This window comes from Platalea leucorodia (assembly GCF_965183815.1).
Source record: "Platalea leucorodia genome assembly, chromosome: 7".
In the NCBI taxonomy this organism is placed as follows: Eukaryota; Metazoa; Chordata; class Aves; order Pelecaniformes; family Threskiornithidae; genus Platalea; species Platalea leucorodia.
Window position 1 is genome coordinate 72672567 of NC_138829.1, and position 21693 is coordinate 72694259.

General features: G+C 47.2%; 1 protein-coding gene across 5 annotated transcripts in view; it reads right to left on the bottom strand.

The window, feature by feature from the left end:
* The window catches only part of PLCB2 (phospholipase C beta 2), a 48941-nt gene that overhangs the window by 23939 nt on the left and 3309 nt on the right, over positions 1-21693 (bottom strand). For 4 of the 5 annotated variants that reach the window (XR_014228708.1, XM_082316961.1, XM_082316960.1 and 1 more), the window contains exons 2-12: positions 20469-20546; positions 17962-18030; positions 8601-8738; positions 8048-8127; positions 7376-7429; positions 4502-4577; positions 3799-3899; positions 2934-3100; positions 2589-2735; positions 2112-2269; positions 57-139 (exon numbers count right to left, since the gene is read on the bottom strand). Coding sequence is in view for 4 of the 5 variants with exons in the window: in XM_082316961.1 (XP_082173087.1) it covers positions 57-139; positions 2112-2269; positions 2589-2735; positions 2934-3100; positions 3799-3899; positions 4502-4577; positions 7376-7429; positions 8048-8127; positions 8601-8738; positions 17962-18030; positions 20469-20546 (1151 nt within the window). In the remaining variant the exon portion in view is untranslated. Of the gene's footprint in view, positions 1-56; positions 140-2111; positions 2270-2588; positions 2736-2933; positions 3101-3798; positions 3900-4501; positions 4578-7375; positions 7430-8047; positions 8128-8600; positions 8739-17961; positions 18031-20468; positions 20547-21693 lie in introns of those variants that run through there. The other variant, XM_082316963.1, reaches the window with a different exon arrangement.

A 21693-nucleotide genomic window follows, 5' to 3' on the forward strand; every position in this document is an offset into this window, starting at 1 on the left:
ATACTTTCTGCTCTGGACAACAGAGAACACCATTCTCCCAATCACTGGATACTCACGAGTCCACATGGTTCTCAAAGGACAGGATGACAGGGTAGAGAGATGTTTTAAAAGCACTTTCTGCGATGGCCTCAATGGCATCCTAAAGGAAAGGCAATGGTCAAAGAAAAGATCAGGACTCATTAATAACAGAGACATGCAGCTGACCTCCCACTGACCGGACTCCAAACTGACCATTGTCAGGAGCGTCTCTGTAAAGCAACTGAACTTCTCCCAGTAAGAAGGTGGGAAGTGTCATCTCTTTCATACCCGCCTGGATTTCCAGCTCCGGAGGATACAACATGCAGCTAAACTCAACAGCTTGCATAAAAAATGAAGCTGAAGGTGTAAGAATATGAGTTTTTATTTTTGTTACATAGTTCAGTGTATAGATAAATGAATGCGAAAGCATCTTGCCAGAGGCAAGCCACTGCCACATGCACATTGAATTGGTAGAGAAAGGTGTCTGCAGCACCAGATTAAACTGCTTCAAACCCTATTTATACTTACCTCTGAGCCTGTCCAATTTTCTATCATTTCACCTGCTTATAAAACCCTTCTGTCTAGCAGCAAACTGGAACGTTCAGTAACCAGCAGTGCTGACATTTCAAATGCAAATACCATGGAAACGTTCTCAGCATTAATGATGTAAGAAAAAATAACCATATTTTCCCCAAGCTCCTGTTAAACTGCTACAAACTTTCTACTATTTTCTTTTCTGGTGCTGCTAATTGACATGGTAAAGAAGTATCATTTGCTCCTTTGCAATTACAGTCCCCCACTCCCCCAAAAATCCTCGTTCAGCCATGATCTTAGCACTGAGGGAGGCTGCCACAGCTGCTCCTGCATGGACCACTTGGATTTTCCGTCACAAAAATCTGCAAGGTTCGGAGGAGGAGAAGCTACAGAAAAAGCTACTAAAAGGCCAAAGGCAATGGTAGAAAAGGGAGAGAGGTGTGGAGGGAAAGATCTATGTGTTGTGTGAAACTAAAACCTGGGCACATGCTGCGTTAACAGGTTATAATTTCCTTGAGGTACAGTCACATGCTTTAGCAGAACTCTGCAATTACAGCAGCTACAGCTGTCATTATTTCTCCTATCTGTAGTGAACTGCTGTGCAAAAAGCAGCAGTGGTACTACAGCATTTGGGAAATTACCGACACTGAATATGAGAATACCTCTGATCTTAAGGACTGGGTTCTTCCCCCCCCCAAATATTCTAGTAATAGTGAAGTGTGGGAACCGGGGGGGAAGATACGGAATAAGAATAAATAGCTTTAAAAAGAATTTAAAGTGCCTCCGCCTGTTAGCAGCAGCTGTGTGAAGGAGTGCAGAAAAAATAAGTGTGATGCATTGATTTTTAACCTGCAAGCTGTTTGTAAGTTCTGTGGTTAAATGCTCTGTATTTCCAAGGGAGAAATAGGCTTTGCACTGTGCTTCTGAAGCCTGGGAGCTGCATCCTCAGGGAAGCCACCTGCCCAGCGTGCTAGAGGGCAGTTGCTCCTCTGAACACGTTCCACGTGCTCACGTAATTAGGAAGTAATTGAAACCTATTCCTCCAAAGCACCACCACGTGAGGCTGTAAGCCACAGAAACCTGCTGTAGACCAGTTAGAAGATAAACTCATTTTAACCGTTTGTTTTCTAAAAGCCATCTTGTTTGTTTCTCTGACGTGCATCTATCCGTAAATCCACCATCCTCACGCAACTTTCTGTCCATCCATCCGTCTTGCCACACAGCCCTGTGCATGCAGGCGCATCTACTCAACCATCTCTCCATCGCTTCTACCCGACTGCCTGCATTTCCCTCATTCATTCATCTTCCTCCAGCTAAGAACCTCTCTTCTGGTCCTCCCACTCCAAAAATGTACACAAACTCCAACCTATTGCGTATTTGTTCATCTTTCATTCTATCTGCACATTCATTCACTTGTCATCTTGCCATCCATCTTTTCCTCTCAAACATCTTTGCCCTCAGCCCACCCATTTGACAGTTCCCTCAGCCAGCCTCCTCAAACGGAGATCAGTCTAAAACCAAGCAGGGGAAAGCACGTATGGAGAGAACTCTTTCCATACCTTGAAGAGGATCTCAGTTGTCATGGTGAACCCGTGAGTGATGATCGGCTCCTCATCCGGGGGTCGGCCCTTCCAGCAATCCAGCTCCACGCAGCGGCAGCCAGCCAGCAGCGTCTGGCGATACATTTCAGGAGAGGAGATACCAGAAAACTGACCGGCTGGAGGAGAGCAGAAGGAGGGAGGCTCGACATTAGCTATTCACCTGCGACAGTTTCTGCATAAACTGGAGCAACAGAACTCTCTGCCACCCTTAAGCGGGTGTACGTGGCAGACTGACAAGATGGTTTTGGTTACGGGGTGACATTTCTTCTTCTCACACAGCATTTAAGTGCCAGGCCCCTCAGAGTGCATTACAGCCCTCAGCCCTCCAAACTTCGGGGCAGATACCTCTGCCCGACTGACTGTCAGTGTCATTCATCCATCCCCGGTGGTGGTACGCAGGCGTTGGAGTGAGGCAGAGTCTGGAACTGCCCGTACCTGTTAAATACGTGTTGTGTGATGAGTTGATGAAGTAGTGTGAGAGCGGCTGGGTCATGTCCTGGTACAGCACCAATTTGTCCAGTGCTATCACATTGTTCTCAGGGCCACAGAGAAACCAGACCATCCCCTCTGGAGACAACTGCCCTACATGGAAAACAAAGCTGTTAATAGCACCCAAACAAAATGGTTCTGGCACTTCCTTGCCAGTGCATTGCAACACGGGGGCTTCTGAGAATCGGGCTGATTGCTCCCCTGGGAAAGTCAGGGCAGCAGAAGGTGCGAGACCCTCTGCTGTTTTCATACTGCCTCTACAGCAAGACTTTTGGGCTGGACAAGACTCACCTCTCTGGATGTTAATCCCACTGGGCTCATACTTCTCTATCAGGCTCTGCACCTGCTCAGGTTTGGCTGGTGGGAAAAGGATGTCATTGAGGCGAGAGTCTCGCTGCTTCTTGTTGATGAACTTTGCCAAGTGCTCTTTGGTCATGTAGGGCTTTGCTTTTAAATGGCTAAGGTGAGAGAATTAGAGAGGAGCAGAGGTAAGGCCTGTGCATTACCAAGAAAACCTTTTCACAAAAGAGAGACTGGTCCTTCCTCAGGTTAGCAATGGGCGTCTGCCTCCCTGGGCCCACCGATTTCTGGTTGTCTACATTTCTACCTGTAAACAATGCTTCCCACTGCGGCCTTTCTTCTTCCTCACTAATTCAATACTGTCCAGAGGTTGTGCTGAGGGAAGCACAAAGAATATTTTGAGCCTCTGACTCGAACTTTAAAGGGACCTGAATTTCAGAGCACACTGAATTGCTTGCCCTATGAAATCAAGTCTGTTTAAGAAGTCACAGATTTAGCTACTTGAAAAAAAGGCACTGGCTATTTGTGAGAATCTATGCTTCTCACGCTGTACGTGGCCTTGTTTGGGGCTAGCCACAAGCAGTATCACATTAGCATGATCCGGTGTTGACCTGCAATCGGTCCTCCTGATGGTGACAGTTAAGAGTCCCCGCAGCACAGTGAGGTCTCATCCTTTTTATTCAGGCTGTGAGTGAAAGTGTTAAGTGCACTGGCACTGTTTTGTGACCTGGGTTCCTGCCCTTCTAAGGCCTGAGACCAGACAAACCACATAGCATAAAATCCCCTCGCCCCTCCTTTTTGCCTGTCTTTTGCCACAAGAGATCAAGTTCTCTGCTGTGGCTTGAGGGAGACTTACTGTGAGGTAAATATCTCATCAATCTCAGGCCGTGGACACAGATTCATGAGGAAAGTTTTATACACGGTTTCAGGGAAGTCCTCTGGGTTGATGGCATCATTCTGAGAATGCAATAAAAACACGTCAGCATCACAAACCCACCACAGCTTTCACCTCTCCATTAACACCCACAGCCCAGCACTTGTTTGTGACAACGCAAGTAAGCGACTGGAACATCTGGCAAGGCGTTTAGGAAAGAACAGATGGAGTGGGGAAGCACCATAATGCCCTATTTCAGAACAGTTATCTGAGCTGTCCCGCGGTGCCTCTTCTGTGACGGTATAAAGCCAAAGCTGGATGCAGTGGCAGGAGCTGTCAGAGGCCTGGATTGTACTCTGCAGGCTGGTAGAAGCGCCAAGATTAACTGTCAGATCTGTTGCTTCAAAGAGCAGACAGTGAAACAGGCAGAAGGGAGTGTGCTGCTTCTTGTGCCACATAGTACAAGCGATGGAGTCGCAAGCGCTACTGCGATACAAACAGTAAGAATTGATCCTAGCAGGCTTGCAGTTAAGGCATGGCAGCTAGTGGTAATGGAAAGGTTTCAGAGCAACTAAGAGAATCTGGGCTGATGATTTTTTTCATAGCCAAGGGCATCACAGTCAGAGTAGGCAAAAAGATTATTCTCAAACTAGCGAGACCTTTGGCTACCTAGCGAAACCCTTACCTTGCCCTTTGGAAGATGACAAGCGCTTAATGCTGCTTCCACCCTCTTCCTGTCTGCAGGAAACATCTGAAAAATACTGACCAGACAGGGAAAAGTCATCATAGAATCACAGAATCCCAGGTTGGAAGGGACCTCGAGGATCATCTGGTCCAACCTTTCTAGCACAATCTAGACGAGATGGCCCAGCACCATGTCCAGCTGGGTCTTAAACATGCTCAGCGTAGCGGAGTCAACCCCTTCCCTGGGGAGATTATTCCAACGATTGACTGTTTTCATTGTGAAAAATTTACCTCTCGTGTCCAATCGGAATCTCCCTGGGAGTAACTTGTACCCGTTACCCCTTGTCCTCACCATGGGACTCCTTGTAAAAAGGGAGTCTCCGTCTTCCTTGCAGCTCCCCTTTAAGCACTGGTCCGTGGTGATGAGAGCACCTCTAAGCCTCCTTTTCTCAAGGCTGAACAAGCCCAGCTCTCTCAGCCTGTCCTCACACGGCAGGCTGCCCAGAGCCTGGATCATCTTGGTGGCCCTTCTCTGGACCCCTCCAGCCTGCCCACAGCTTTTTTGTAAGTCACCACGATGTAACAGGGGTGAAGTCAGAAAGCCGGGGTTCGGGTGCCTGGGAGCTGCAGCCAGAGCGCAAGACACTCAAAATGCAAAATGAAGGAGACTGACAAGACGACTGTAAACATGAACCAGAGAAGAAAGACAGTGTTTCTCCAAGGGAGTAACTGATGTACCAAGTCTTATAAACCTATGGTGGATTTTTTGACTGCTGCCTTAATGCAGAAGTTCTGTATTTTTGCTATGGACTCTGTAAGAGCCCTCTCGCTAAACTGCATCAGCTTACTCTCAAAATCCCTCTTGACTGTCCTTCCCCTGCCCCTCTTGGAGATGCTCCCGGTGGTAGCAGGCCTCACGCCACACATGCCCCAGGACACTTCCCCCACAAGACACCATCCCATGCGGTAGCTGGCATTAGCAAGGAGTAACTTTGTAGTCAAGACAACATTCAAAAAAAAAAGCAAACAGATACTGTGCACGTTTGCCGCTTTGAAAAAAGGCAACATTTTCTGGAACCAAAGGCTTTCCAGGAATTCAAGGAACAAACTCATTGCACAGGCAAAGAAGCTGGCATACTACACGATGGAAGCACAGAAGCCCGCTGCCACAGAAACGAAAGCTCGCCTCCGATTTAGAAAGCTGGGTACTGGTCTGCAGGGCAGGATTCACTTGGTCAAGGCTTCTGCTTAAAGCAGCCTCTTTGCTGCACGATGGAACCGTAACAATAACCGAACTCTCCCTACTTTCAGAATATCCCAGTCAGCAGCAACGAGGTCTCCTCCGTGGATAAATTTAGACATCAGCTCCATCAAGCTCCTGGCATCGCAGGTGCTCACAGCCAAAAAGGCGAACAAAAAGTGCCAAAGGTGTTGACAGGTGGGAAAGCGTTCGGGGGGAGCTGCAGCAGGCTTATGCAAACTCCGTGCGTGTTGGTTCCCAAGCTGCCCTTTGCAAGGCAAAAATTGCAGCACCCTTGTTATGATTCAAAAGGGATTTAAATGTCTAAAGAAAAAGGCAGATGCTCAGTAGAATTTTCAGAAGAATTCAGGCATGGAGCTCTGAAAGCCTTACATATACCTGCAGCTGGAGATACTGAATATTTTTATAAATCTGGCTCTTAATCTGGACTATTTAATGGTCTAATGCTTTACACAGTAAAGCATTTTTACCACACTGCAAGAAAGACAGACCAGGGCATTGAAGAAGGGTACAGCCTGTACCAGATATTTTCTCTAGCTTATTTCAGAAGAATAAGCTGTTTTCTCTCTGCAGTAATGCTACCTTACTTGCATTTTAAAGATCAATTCAAAGTACCCTTCCCTAGTGTGAGTTATTCATTAAAGACCTATACATTTTTAAAAGCTCTTTGATGAATAGACTGGTTTCTGACAGAATGAAATTCCGCTGGTTGGTGGTTTAGAAAACAAACAACAAAAAATGTTTATTGTTGAATAATGATCAGCCATCCAGGAACCCATTTAGCCAGCACAGACTTAATCTAGAATCGTTATGCAATATAACACGCAGTAGGTAGCATATTTATTACAGGCGATCAGCACTTGCCTCTTGTGATGCTGTAACACAGCATAAACCTCGAGCCGTGGTGGTTCAAAACTTCCCCGTGAATACCCACAAATGCACTATCTGCAGGTCCTTGTTCTTAAAACAAAAGATAATTTATGCACCCAAAAGGGAATTCAACATGGCAGTACAGCCTTTTGTCACTCATTCATGAGCTGAATCAACATGGAGGAGCCACAGGATCAGCCACGGAGTGATTTTACTAGACAGTGAGTGGCACAAAATCAATTCTAGATATATGCCATGCAGTGCAGGGGAGAAGTAATAGGCTGGTCTCTGCTTCAGCAGAGCAGCCTTGGCTTATTCTAATGGCAGTCCTATCCTGATGCACAAAGCCAGCCCTGGGGACAGCGAAGGGCCAATCTCCGCTGCTCTGTACTTGAACCAGCATTAACACTGGCCCAGAGGTCTGTCCTCAAAGGCTGTTTCCCTCCCATGCACAACCAGAGCAAAGACTGAGGGCAGCGCAATTACACCAGCGGAGAACGGCTGTAGTGGTCACATGTGAAGAGATGAGGCAAGCGAAAGCAACGGACCCCTGCTTCGGGCTAGCTGGGGAGTCAAGCAAAAAGCTCTCCAAATACAGAACTCCTTCTATGAAAGGTAAAATGACCCCTACGCCTCATCCACCTTTCAACTCAGGTTTGCAAAACAGTCTGTGATCAGAATTTTACCAAAGTTGCTTAGTTTTGTTGATTATTTCTTGGCAGTAAAACAAATATCCATACTCACTTCTTGACAGGAATCTTCCCCTCTGCATTAAGCTGCATCTTCAGCTTCACCAGGCTGTGAAAAAAAACAAGATTATGAAAATGCACTTGTACAATCTTAGAGGTGCTCTTAAGTAAGGAGAAAGAAAAAATATGCAATTGGGAAAACAATCTAACAGTTAACTGAAAATCAGGGTCCTACAGACCATCGGCTTAACCTCAGACAGAACCTGTTCCTGTTTCTTGGGAAGGAGAAACAGGCAAATTATAAGAGCTTAGCTATCAGAAAGACTCCTCTGAAACATATGATATAGATATAATTATATCTCCTATTATTTAGCATTCTCAGCTATCCCAGGTTGCCAACCAAACAGTATTACAGAGCAAAGAAAAAGAGGCAGCACTTTGTTGGGGTGAGCGCTGTGACTGTGGTGGGAGACACATCTGAGGCTCAGAATTTCGGCTGGTCTAATGGCACGTGCGTATTGACTGGCTCAAGCACTTCTGTGCCTGTCAGCTGCCACGCAACACACGGCCCAACCACCAACCCCTCCCTGTGCCCCGGGGCTCCTGAGCTGACGCAGGACTTGTTTTGGAGGCTGCCAAAGGACCTGGAAGCCTTTTCTTTCTAGTACAGCCAGAAAGGGCAGTACAGGAACGCTTCAGAGAACAACGTTTGTCAGAAATCACTTACATTTTCTCTAGGAAGGTGTACCGAGAAGCGTTGTACGTGAGGGGATTCCGAACGATGGCCATAATATCCTCAGCCCAGCTCTGGGAACAAACGCACACAAAAGACAGAGGCAGTTGGGCATTATGGAACTGCACCAAGAAGTACACAGCAACAAACAGTGAAAGGGCATGGACCTGTCCTGATACCGCTGGGCTACAAATCCCAACAAGTGCGCCCTCGGCTTGGCTGTATTGCCTCCCTACTGCCTGTATATACTGGCAGCTGAAACTTTTCCACCGAGCCTTCTCAGCTGTCTGTTCATCCATACAAAGCACATGAAGGACAAAAATGGCATGCTAAATTTCTTCCACTTGTCCTTCTCCATGCAGGGCAGAAATTTCTAGAACTATGCAGGTACCACACCTTACTGGAACATAAACCTGCTTGTTTATAACTTTGCCAGTAACATTGACAGGGTTCAGTTCCCTGCCTTCCCCTCTTGCTTTCCTGCTCCCCCCTCAATGCCCCAATCCTCAGTGTTTCCCAGTGCTTCCCTGTCCTCAGGACCCAGTACCTTGCCAACGTTCTCCTTGTAGGACACAAAGTTATGGAAAGTGAGGTCCACCATGTCAGGGCCAGATACGATAGTCAGAGTCTTAAGCAGGAAGCTGTGAGGGTAATCCAAGTTAAAAACCTCTCGGAGCTTCTGGCACTGCAAAAGAAACAGAATAGATGGGGATGAAGGGAGAATGAGGCATACCGCACCTGAAAAAACAGGACCCAATCCAAACACTGACCCAAATTCACAGCTAGCTTTTCAAGGGTAGCAAAATTGTTTAACGTGATCTTCTTTTCCTTGGCTTTCCTTATTTTTCACCTTTATTCTGGGGCCCGCATTACCTGGATCCTCCATGGAACAAAACATTGTGACTAACATCGCTGCACAAACATGCCGGTTTGGTCTGAGAAAGTAAAAGTTGGAGACTGCTCTTAAAGAAATTCCTTCTGAAACTTCACCCTGAACTTGCAGCCAAGCAGAGGACTGTTTGGCCTGCTCATACCAGAGGTGCATAACCAGGTTATTGCAGACAGCCATTTATCAAAACACATGCTAACAAAGTCTTTTAGATTACCGTTTGCTGTAACCTGCCTCCACCACAAGAAACATGTTGTTTGGGACGCAAAAGGCCTACCAGCTTTCGACCTGGGCACTGGAGAGACGGGCTCTCTCCCTCCAAGTCACACTCCCTGCTAGCTGTCAGTTGCTGGAAGTGGTTTTTTCCACAGCAATTGCAGTATCCTACAGCGATGGCTCACCAGAGATTTGTTTTGTTAAGTATAAAGCTCATCCGATTAGTCATACTTGGGATTTCATCACCATATGAAAGTATTTATAGAATCCCTTTAAATTATTTAGCATTTTCTGCATTCCTACATAAGGCGTCACTAAGCCAAGGTATCCTGGAGTTGCACTGACAGGCGCTATTTATAATGAAAGGATAAAATTCCCACGTCCTGGAATAAAGCACAGCAATTCATTACCTAAAGCGCAGGCTCAGTCCGTATCAAAGCAAACAGGGAGGCTGTCAGAGCACCTGCTCCTTCAGAAACTAAGGGCAAAACCCCTGACCCGGGGCTGTCAGCGGAGCAGGTCAGACTCGGAAGTTTAACGGGAGCCGGAATCTGAGCTCTCGCTGTACACGCAAACCCACGGTCAGACACACGGCTGAGTTACTGCGCTTCAACAACGTCAGTAACACCTTAACACACCAGACTAGCACGTTAACTTCGGCAGAAGAGGTCTGAGCTAAATGACTTTACAGCTGTGTTTGCTATGAACCTGGAGCACACGCAAAGTCAGCCCGCGCAGTGCAGCTCAGGTTTAGGGACTTGCTAAGCTGCTACTAACTGGACAACGTCTGAATCTTTGCAAGTTGAAGAAAGCAAACTCCTTGATCTTAGACTTCCACGGACCTCATTTTAGCCCAAACCAACCATAAACCCCCGTACGCAACCATCTCTTTGCATCCCGCTGTGATTCAATGGAAGCAATTCCCCTTCTGCCGCAGAATTTTCTCTTTACATTCAGACTGTAACAGCAGCAACTCCAAACCAGCTCAGCTTCAGGCGTTCTTACGTATCTGCACCATGTCACACACAGAGCTGCATATATATTTTATAAGGAACTCTGCAGATTTTTTTCCGCTACATTTTTCCAAATTTCTGGAGCCTTTGCAATTTTGACACATCTGCAGCAAACAGGCATCTTTAGGAAAACCAGGATGGCCTGGATTATAACTCAAGATCATCTGACTGCTGTCTCTCACTTCATAAAAGCAACTCTCCGCAGGGGTAACTCTGAAACCTGTATAATCCAAGAGCATTTGGAGGAAAAGAAGGAGAAAGCAGTCAGCCACCCAGAAGATTTGCCTATTTTCTAATAGTTAGGGAATTTCTGAAATGGCTCATTTTTGCGAGCAATTTTCCTTCGCAGAAGTGAGCAGCACCCACATACCCACACCGCCTTGCCGCACTCGCAGCAACTTCTTGACGGAGCTTAACTTTTCATTACAAGCGGCAAGGCGTTAGGATTTTAACTTCAAATTTAACTTCATCTTGCAAACCCACTGGCATTTGTTCAGCTTCCTTACCTCTAGTGTTGTAAATTAAGCTAAGACAATAGAGAACTTGTGGTTTATGCTGAACTCATTTCCTGTATTTGTTACGACTGGGCTCCTCCCAGCCCTTCCTTCTCTGCAAGCTGGTGTCGCCCGGCTCTCCAGCAGCCGTTTCTGTTCGCGCCACGTCCCCAGCGAGCCCGGTGCTGCATCAGAGCGTCTGCCTTTATCTAGCTGTGCCCCGCCAGACAAACCTGACGCACGCCGTCTCTGGTCACGGCCTGGTATCTGATGAAGTTGTCCACGTTGAGCCTTAGCCTGCGCAGCTTTTTATACGCCATGTCCTTTACAAGCGTTAACTTACCACACCTCGGTGAAGTCGATCACTTCATTTTATGAGAAGCAAAGTGCGGCGGGGAGAGGAAAGGATGATCTTGCTAGGGATCTAAATCTGGTCACATTTTCCCAGCGAGTGGCCTCCTGCCTGGCCTCGAGCGAGTCACTCGCTTACCTTGTGCTGCCTACTTTACCTGGGGATCACCTCCCTCCCGGGATGAATGCCACGATGGTGCCGTAACACCGAATGAAGGTGGCGAGAGAGGACCAGAGACTGTGCCCAAGAGCACTGAACGCGATGCCACGTCTTGCCTCTTTGATGACCTGTACTCCTTTAGCACCTTGTGCTGCAGCTTCGCTACGTAATTACTTAGTGTCGCACTGCAGGTGGCCATAAAGGAAAAAAAGGAATTGCTACATGAAAAGCAGGACAACCATATTAGCCATGCAAATCAGAGGAAGGGAAACATGCTTGGCAAATCCACTTAAAAAAAAAATCCAAACAGAAAATAACCCACCGGCAGAATGGCTGAAACACAGATTCAGCTTGCATTTCACTTCCCGCCCTCCTCATTTCCCTAAAATCCTCATCTGTACAAACCAGATTCATAGTCCAGAGAAAATCAAATTCTTATGCAAACATAAACAAAGAGCCAGGCCTAATGCAAGAGGCAGAGACAGACAGCCCTTTCGCTGCTTGAAACGGGATACAGCTGAATGACAGCCGGGATTTGCCACAGCTGCCTGCGCTCACTGCACTCTGGCCGTTCTCCGTCTTCATGAAACGCGCTACGTGATGCAGTGCTCGTGGTATCAGAACACAGGGCACGACAACAGATCTTCTCTTTTGGAGAAGACAGGTCTCGTTTGCTTGCCAGAAGGGAAAGGGAGCACCGAGATTATTCAGATGCCCGTGGCTCTGCAGGTAACGCTCACGGCCTCGTTAGCAGCACTGCTCCATCAGGGGATTCAGCAACAAGACCGACTGCGGGGAAGCGGGGAGGGCTGTCCTGCCGCCGTCTGCGCGGCGGGGGCCAGCCTGCCTCCGCGCCGAGCATCTCGGCGAGACGAGGCAGGAAAAAAATACGCAGATGAAGCACTCTCAGCTCTCATTGCTGTCTTATCGAAAGGAACCGGAAAACGCAGCAGCACACAGATTCACATGGCACAAAATAACCCGGGGCGTTCTGGAATCCAGCAGGAACACGCTGCGAGGGAGAGATGCAGACTGCATCCTCAGTAACTTCTGTCCCTGTGGTCTAAGAGCTCACACTGCAGAAAGATTCAAGAGGCAGAAAAGAGGCCCAGCATGGGAAAAGGCCGTTATTCAGATGTGACTGTTTCCTTGCTTGGCCCCTGCTCTACTATTTATAAATCCTTTGCACACCATGGGCTTCCACCCACTTTTCTCTTGCACGCACACATCTCAGTTTGTCTCCATATGGCCTCTTGTCATCGCTCTTTTATTCGGAGGCCTGAACATCAGACTTTGTTCAGTTCCATCCCGTGCTCACGCACGCCGCTGAATCCCAGCGTAGCGCCGAGACGATGCTCGACCCCCGGAGCTGCCGCCTTCCCCCGCGACGCAGCGGAACGACTGACCACCCACAACGTGTTTATAGCCCACGGCTCTGCCCTCGGCTCAGCTCCGAGCGCAGCGTGCGTGCTCCCTGCACTGGTGGCTCCTAAACACTACTTTATCATCTCAAAATATGACGTGTGAAATACCATGGTATAATTTTCTCCCTTGTACGTGTTCAGTTCAGAGTCTGCGTCTCTGGGTTCAATAACAACAAAATGCATATGGAGGATGAAACTGTTTTATAATCATGACAGTCAGAAAATACAACTTCTGTTTTTATGGAAAATTATGCTTGTTTCAAAGCCAATGCCTGCTGAAATGTCTAAACAAAACCCAAGATGAAGCCAACAGCCCAGCAGTCTGGCCTAAAACATTCCGTATTTTGGTCCTAATTATTACATTCTCTGTCAGTGTTCTGGGGTCTCAGTGCATCAGAAAAAACCAAAACGGAGCAGCCGTTATTGTTCCTTGCTACTCAAAGGAAAACACAGAATTGCATTGTAAATAACATCTTGATCTGCTCCGGCATGCTGCTGAACTACATTCAATAGCTTTTTATCTTGTCTCATTTATGTTCAAAGTCCCTGCTAATTCTTATCTTTATTACTCTTGAACATGCACCAAAGTTCATTCTGCCCTGTCTCTCAAAAAGAATTTCCGTGGAGAAAACACACTGCAGAACACCGAGTAGCTCTCAAAGAAGATAAAGCGAAGGGGGTGAGAAGGGGAAACCTGCACGTGGATGGAAGAGGCGGTGGGAGGACTCGAGGGCTGTGTGTATGCTTATGTGCCAACGTGCCGGAGGCGAGGGCTCAGGAGGGGGACGGGAAGAGAGCGAGTCTTTGCTCAGAGAGCACGGCTGCCCCCCACCTCCAGGCAGGTTCAGTCCCAGGAATCCTCTCCTTTGGGGCAAACAGCAGCGGCCCTTCTCATGTGGAGGTGGCTCCTGCTGCTGCCAGCCCTTAGTGACTTGTCCCTGTCTCATGCCACGCTTACCCTGCGGACTATCTACTCCCTGAACACTTGCAGTGCGAGGAAGGGGGTCCCGCCGTCCCTGCCTCCCAGCTTGCAGGGACAATGCTGTGACCTGGACTGGCAAAGGAGTGCGTATGACAGAGGCCTTTTCAGAAGTGGTTTTCTGCGTGGGCATTCGGGTGTTATTCTTCTTGCTGTGTATAGAGAGGTTACAAAACAAAACCCCAACCTCTTGCTTAGCAGCGGCGGAAAGTGTTACCAAAAGCAGGTAGCTCCCAACATCCACAGTACAACCACCCGTTAGCAGGGAGACTCATTTCACCTGCATCGGTCTGGAAAGCTCAGGGCATGTTCCACCCTTGTGCAGCTTGAAGCACAGCCAAAAAGCACACAGTACCTTGCAGAGGAAAGCAATCGTGCAGATGCTCTCCATAAAGCACTTCCCTTCCTTGTAAATTCCTTCAGCCACAATTCAGTAGGAAAACCAGATCACAGGCTTCGTCTCACAGAGGCTGTGGATTTACTATGGCATCACTTGCAAGGGAGGGGAGAGGAGGGGAAAGGGATGCTTGATTTGTTATTGGTGCTACCCAAAGCTCTTCCAACAGCTGTGATCTTGTTCTCCGTGTCTTAAATATCATCCGTTAGCCCCTTCTCCTTCACTTTTAGCCAATGAAACAAGTAACCCTTTGGTATTAATTTCAGCAGTTAAATCCCACCACCATTCCAAGCCATTATTTTGTAACAGGGGAGACAGCACCCTTTTTCATTCTTCTGCCCTTCGCCTCTAACAGATCATGGTTTGCTTCGTCACACCGCTTTTTCATGTTTATACCTTTTTGTAACGATGCACCAGGCGTAGCTGCCCTATGTGGAGGGCGCGGTGATTCATGTTAAGACATTTTCACTGCTTTCTGCATTCCTTTGAGCACGTTCTGTTCTCAAGAAAGCCAGCTGAATACACAACCGAGCGCTTCAAGCAAAGCCCTGCAGAAGCGTCCTGGATAGTACAGCCACCTGTAAGTAAAACTTCCAGGACTGGACGGCACATCTCTCCCATGGCTCTCCCCGTGGTTCAATGGCCATTTCAGTGCCCACACAAGAGCTCCCATCCTTCCATAAGAGAAAGGTGGATAAGGAGCCAGCCTAGTGCATTTTACTACATGGTGTCATATAAATGCCAGAGAATTCCCCGAAATAAAAAGGGGACTTATTTTAAATGGGTTTCTCTGAAATGCAGAATTCAAAAAGCATTTGGGATTTTCACAGCAGAGGTTGTCATCAAGTGCATCACTTCTGCCCGTTGAGAATAATTAATAAGTCACTTGCTGCTTGACCTTTGTTTTTTTGTTTGTAAAAAATGAGCTGTAGTCAGTTCCCAGGACTGTAAAATACTGTCTCTGGCCTATGACAACAGCTAGAATACAACAGCTACACCAGGTCAGACCACAGATCCATCCAGATGCCTGGGGAAAAGTATAAAAACAGGGCAAACGCAATGATACTTCCCTGATACATTGCTGCAGCTTCCACCAATTTTTGATTCGGCAGCTTCCTAAACCAGAGGCGTTATCTTGTCTTTAATAACCCTCAAGGGGCATTTCCTTCTTGTCCTGACTTTTTAAACTGGCGTAGGTTTTCATGGCTTGTGCAGGACAGCATCCCACAGCACAGCGACACGAGGTGTGCGACAGCAGCACCTCCTTCTGCTTGTGCTGAACCTGCCTTTGGAAAATTCCACTTGACGCGTAGTGCTCACACTGGAAGAAACACTGAGTAACTGCTTCGTGCTCACCTTCTCCATACAACTCCTGACTTTACAGCACTCCACGATGCTCCTCCACATCCCCCTCATTCTTTTTTTTGTGCCAGACTACAGTCCCTGCCTACTCAGATCTCTTCCTACAGTAGCCGTTTCATTCTTTTATTAATCTTGCTGCTCTTCTCTACCTTTTCCAGTTCTTTGTCTCCTTTGAGATGAGGACACTAGAAACGCACAGAAGCGTGGGTACATTCAGAGTGTACACAGTGGCATGATTTCCTAATTCTTTCCTTGTAATTCCTAACATACAACTTACTTTTTTGAGCAAATGCTACTGAACACTGAGTTGGTATTTTTACAGATTTCCCATACCCTCACGATCTTGTTTCTGAGTAGCAGTAGTCAACTCAGAGCCTGTTATTACAGAAGGTTAGGATCGGCGGTTTTTTTCCTGTGTGCATTGCCTGATTTTTATCTGTACTACATTTTATCACTTATTAGATCATCCAGTCAATCAGCAATTCAAGGTCTTTCTACAAATCAGCCTCACTTTATTACCCCAAATAACTTGGTACCGTTGGCAAACTTTGTCTTGTCCTGTACACCTCTTGCAGACCACATGCGAACACGCAGTACGTCACAGGCCCAAGCACTGATCTTTCTGGGAGTCTGCTGGTTCTCTCTCCCCTCTCGAGAGACCTTTTTCTTATTCTCCAGCAGTAATTTTCCCGTGCAAAGATGTCCTCTCTTATTCTGTTCTTTAAGAGCCTTTGCTTATGATGGGAATCACAGGCCACTCCCCAATTTTATTGAAAAGATTTAGAGCTAACTATGGAACACAGCCACTGCTTCCCCCTCCTCTTTTGCTCTTTGCTACCCTGGTACGGCTCATGAATTTTCTCGTTCTTTTCACAAACTTCTTTGTGGTTTTATTAAAAACCTCTTTTAAAAGGCCAGTTTAGTTTGTCTCTGTATATGGAATGCGGTCATCCCAAAACTGCACTGTGAATTACTCTTAAAAAACTGGGGTTGGTCTTGTTTCCAGGGCAATTCCTTGTTTGTGAGTAGGGGCTCATTACAGAGATGCTGTTTGAGTAGAAATGCCTTCTGTCTGGAGGAAACTCTGCCACCGCGCTTGTGCCAGCATCTTTCTCCTGGTAGTCTCCAATTAGTCTTTCTTAACTAATTGCTAAAATCTAGGCCACTTTTCTCCATCCTGGCTGCTGCCACCAGAAGGACATCCACCTATGGCCTCAGTACTTACACCATCAATTTATAATCTGTATCAAAGCTGAATTCATTTTGTAAACAGGATATTCCTGAAAGTTTAACACCTTAGAAAATAGTACCTCATGCCTCTCTTTTAAGCTGGCCTTTTCCTTACTGCATTCTGTCTGGAGTGTAGCACCTAGCTCTACCAGCTCCAAATATTTTATTCTCTCAAATGAAAAAAAAAACCTTCTGAGACCTTTTTTCCAAACATTATTCCCACAAAACAAGTTGCAGTCAAAGTTTTAGGCTTGTTGAAAACTTAAATTTGTTTCATTCTAATGAATTTCCAAGAAGAAACGCAGTTTCTCAGAAGGAATTATGATTTTTAAGAACTGTGTAAGATGGGTACTGTTCTTGAGCTCTGCTGTGCTTTTAGCACCCACCTCATTACCGTCTTTTGAGCAACATCAGTCTCGGGGAGCTCCGACTAGACATTTTCAGAGCAGTATTAAGAAAACAGCCGTACTACTTACGCAAAAAGGCTGCTCGAGTCTCTCAGTATATATTGCAAAATCTTCCCCTTTTGCGTTAGACTGAGAATCACCTATGTTACCATATGGAGCCATTATCTTCACTCCTTTGTTTCCTTTTCACATTCTAGCTTTACTTCAATTTCTGCTTGCCTTTTCCATACATGGAAAAGTTAAAAACAAACAAAACACAGACCCAGAAAAAAGTCCTAACGAGGACAACTTTGCTGCAGGAAGCTTAAATTATAACTGAAACCAAGAACAAAGTCATAATCATGTGCTTCCCCTTGCCACCCTGCAAGCAATTTAAAATTATTAAAGAAAAAGAAACACTAGTTTTTCCGAAACTACATTTTCTTCCCTTTAAAGGTGACAAAAACCCCACCACACACTGCGTTGGAATCTCGCTGGAACTACAGGTTTGTAGCTGCCTTGACCCAGCCTGTGCATCTTTGCACCAGAGAGCAGCGCTGGGGACGCAGTGCAGAAGCATCACGCGTCTCCTGCAGGACTTCCCAGTGTAGCTCGGCGAACGTAAAGCCCAGGCCAAGGTTAAAGCTCGCCAGATGCATGGGGGGGAGAACACAGCCACTGCGCACAACGGAAAACGGCTGTTTTGGAAGGCACTTGGAAGGGGAATTGATGTTTTCCTAGCTTTCTGGCATATTATTTCCAACAAGCTCATATACTATAGTCTAGACATGCCCTTCTTTTTTGGGCACAGAAGACCCCTGGGAGGTTCATGGACAAGAGTAAAGATGGCTTTTCTATATTTATATAGCTATGATGTAAGGAGACAAGGCCCCTTCCACCTTCCTGTAACAGAAAGGCAGAGTAAACTGCCCCGAGTATGCCAAAACCCATAGGCAGCCTTGCCTTTCCCATATAAACAACTGGCAGAAACGAAGCTATGCACTCACCTTGGGGATTTTGGCAAACCGCCCTACTCGGGTATCTCGGATGCTGGTTATATCCAAAATTTCCATTTCCTACAACAGAATAAGGATAAGGAAGATGAAGGAAAGAAAAAGGAATAAGGAAAGAAATCCATTACAGAGCCCCTAGAAGCTGCAAAGCAGGTCTCCACCAGTGCCCTTCACTGGGGTGGAGCCCTCCCACCAGGATCGACTCGGGCAGGGAAACATCGGCTGCCGCTACGCCCCGCTGGCAGGCTGGCTAGCGTGGGGGCGGCGGGGGTCTGCAGCACCATGCTCCTCAGGGCGAGGCCAGAGGCCCGGTGGGGCTTCCCAAGAGAGGGCGTGTATGACATGCACACAGGTTTACATGGGGAAACTCCACCCCAGCCACAGTCCATGCGTCAATACAACCCACCAGCATTCTCAGCCTGGTTTTTGCCTCCGCGCATTCAACAGGGAGCAGCTGCGCTGGAAGGCAGGCAGGCCCACCTCTTCCCGGGTCACTCCAGCAGACCTTCACCTAGTCTGTTCTGGAGCAATTCCCACAGAGGACATTCCACAGCCTTCCCCAGGCAGCCCACTCCTCGTCCTCCCTACTGGCTAGTTGTCATGTTTATTTTGTTTGTTCTTTTAATATCCAACCTGAATTTCCTTCCTCTGTTACTAATTTGTCTGCTCACCATGGATCTGGAGAACAAATTATACTTGTTGCAGCAGATAGTATTATTTTCCAAGATCACAATAAGGAACAAGGTGGATACCATGTCTTCTGGCTGTATCCCCATTTTATTGTCAAGCAGGATGGAAATTTTACTCCTAATCCCACTCCTTTCTGAATCCCTAGTGCAAAAGCAGTGCAGTTTTTCTTCCTTGCTGTTCATGACAAGCAGATCTTAAGAGGAGTCAGCCAAAGATTAATAAGCCACACGAACTCAACAGACAAACTACTGCCCATACCACACCACGCTCTCTATCAGTCCATCTCTCGTCCCTGGTCGCTGTGCTCATGCCAGCCTGCACATGACCTCCACAAGCCTGCCCCAGCTCCCTCTGGCAGCCAGCGTTTGCCCACCGCCCTTCTCACCAGCTCACACCGTCTCCAGATTCCTTCCGAGAATAAGGAAGATGCCAGACAAGTGCTTCCCCAAGGATGTAAAACAGGCTGCTGCTCCACTGTGGCTCTCAAATTTGTTTACAATTTATTTTAGGTGCTAATCAACGGCATTTTCCAGGAATACGAGGCCTCCCCCGTCTGGGTTTCCTCACGTCAGCTATGCTTCCTTACCCCAGCCCCTTTCCCAGGTAATCAAATCCCTCATACCACTAACCCAGCAAAATATCTCACTTTTGATGGGTGACAATAGCTCCCCGTGCCCCATTTTGTGCACCTCCTCCAGTGCTACCACTTCTTCCTGCTGTCTGTCTGGAACCCTTACAGCAAAAATTCTACTGCCGGGAGCAGACCTTGAAAGGGGAATGAGAGTGACAGAGGCAGCTGAAAGGAGAGCACATCTTCTAGAGGGACGTGACAGTCCCCAACCTTGCGACATGGTGTTCTTGGAGGACACGGCTGTGTGGCAGCGCCTTGACCCCACTGGCACCGCAGCACAATCTTCTGAGAAGGCAGAGCTCACCAAAACAGATCAGGTCTCTTGGCCAGGGCGCTGTGCAGGACTACCGTCTCTGTCTCTTTATCTACCATGCCTCTTCAGCATGTAGGTCACAAGGAGGAAGTAGAGCTGAACCACAGCTCTGCTCTGGAAAGCAGAAGTAAGCCCAGCCCTCCACCTCCAGTCAGCCAGATCTCTCCACCCCTCGTTGCTGCTCATCAGCAAGGAACTCAATTCGCTTTCCTAAACTTGTTGCCCCCCTCTCTCCTCCAGCAGCCAGCATCCTGTGCTTTACCTTCGGCAGTGTGCACACACCACCCTGGCCTGAGAGGAGCACAACTCACTCTCCAGACCTGATGCAGTCTCTACATCGCTACAGTCACTACTTTTTTTCTTTCCTTTAAATCTCTAAAACACCAACAAGTCAGTTAATTACAACACAGGCTACACATAAGGTACACGTTTAGCTGGAGCTGCATACGTTTAATTGCATACATCCAGCCATTTTCTTCCCACCTGCACCACTGCACTGGTTGGGAGAATCCTTTAGCATGCTGGGCGAGAGGGGTATCAATACTACTGTTCTCTGGGAAGCCCTCTGAAGCACATCGAATGAAATTTGCAGGTATAAGATGCCAGCGTGACAAGCACAAAAAGGCCAGGCTCATCTCTCCGGCATGTTCGCAGCTTGAATTCCCTGGTCTTTTCTGGAACTCTGAAGGCAAATCTGCCATTGAATAAGCACGAGACTTCCAGGTCCTTTGTTGGGGGTTTCCCGTTAACCAGAATGAGTGTGGTAGTTTGCTCCCGAGCGCAGAACTTGAGCACCTACGGTGTTTTAATCTCACACAAACTTGAACTGGCTATTCAGAGACCAAGCTGTGAAGTCCTAGCACTTACCTTATTCTGATAGGTCCAGTATAAGTAAAAGCCCTTTGGATCCACTCGAAGAATGACAGGAGAAGCACTTGCTGTTTCCTGACAAGAAACAGAAGAAGGAAGGTTGGCACCTTACGTGACTTGGAGAACCCATCATGGGACATAAGGTTTCCAGTTCAAATATAGACCCAGTCAGGTGAATCATCCTCTGCGATTTATGGAAATGAACCAGATGATTTCAGTACATCTCCAAAGTAACAGTGTGAGACTATGGAAGCTGATCTCTGCTGAAGCCTGGGTCTCACTTAACGCTATTAATTTAGCTAGAACAACTCTCTTGGAGCTTTGCATACAATGAATTAAAAGAAGAAAGTACCTGTAGAGGCAATTAACTGTCTCATTTGAACTGCCTTCCCTCCATGGCACCTACTTCCTTCTATGAGCTCCAGAAGGAGCCTGGGCCAAGTAGAGATAGCATTCATCCGTGGCATCTACTGCCTAGGTGCTCATGCTAGTTATCTGGGCTCTCCTTATAGAGAACGGGGCCTACTCAAGAAGAGTTCAAGGAGGGGTTCATCTAATACAGCAGATGAGTCTGCTTTAGGCGGTGATTCTTAAACTCCATGGACCAGCTCTACACAGACTATAAAAAGAAGCAGCTATTTAAACACCCACACTACAGGCACAAAGGCAGATGAAATGACTGGGGGCTGATCCTGAACCCCATACAACAGGGGGACCCTCCAGATCAGACCCAAAGCACGTTCTGCAAGGGAGACGCAGGCTGCTGTGCGGTTGTGTGCTTTGCCTCCGAGTCATTGCACCGCTTCTGCATTCTCCGTTAAGGGTAAGTTCACAGACATTCTCAAGACAACATCCACTCCCATCTCACGTGCGAGCCTGCGCTAAGAGTTGAATTAGGGTGAGCTCTTTGGAGACAGAGATAAAGAACGCTTGGTGCCTCTGCTTGGGCCCCAGCCCATTCGCTCATTCAGTCTAGATGACTCCTGACTGCATTTGACCTCTGGTGCCACAGAAGATAGGATCATAAGGCCTATCAGCCGTTTCTAGGAAGGCTTCAACTTCCTGAATTGAATTTGAAACACCCAGCTACTGAGATGAAACCAGTAATGGAATTTGGAAGTTGTATTTGTCACTTGGCCTTGGGTTATTGAACTCGTACTTCACTCCAGAGTGTATCTATTTCCAGGGACCTCCATTTCCAGATTCAGTATTCTTCATTACA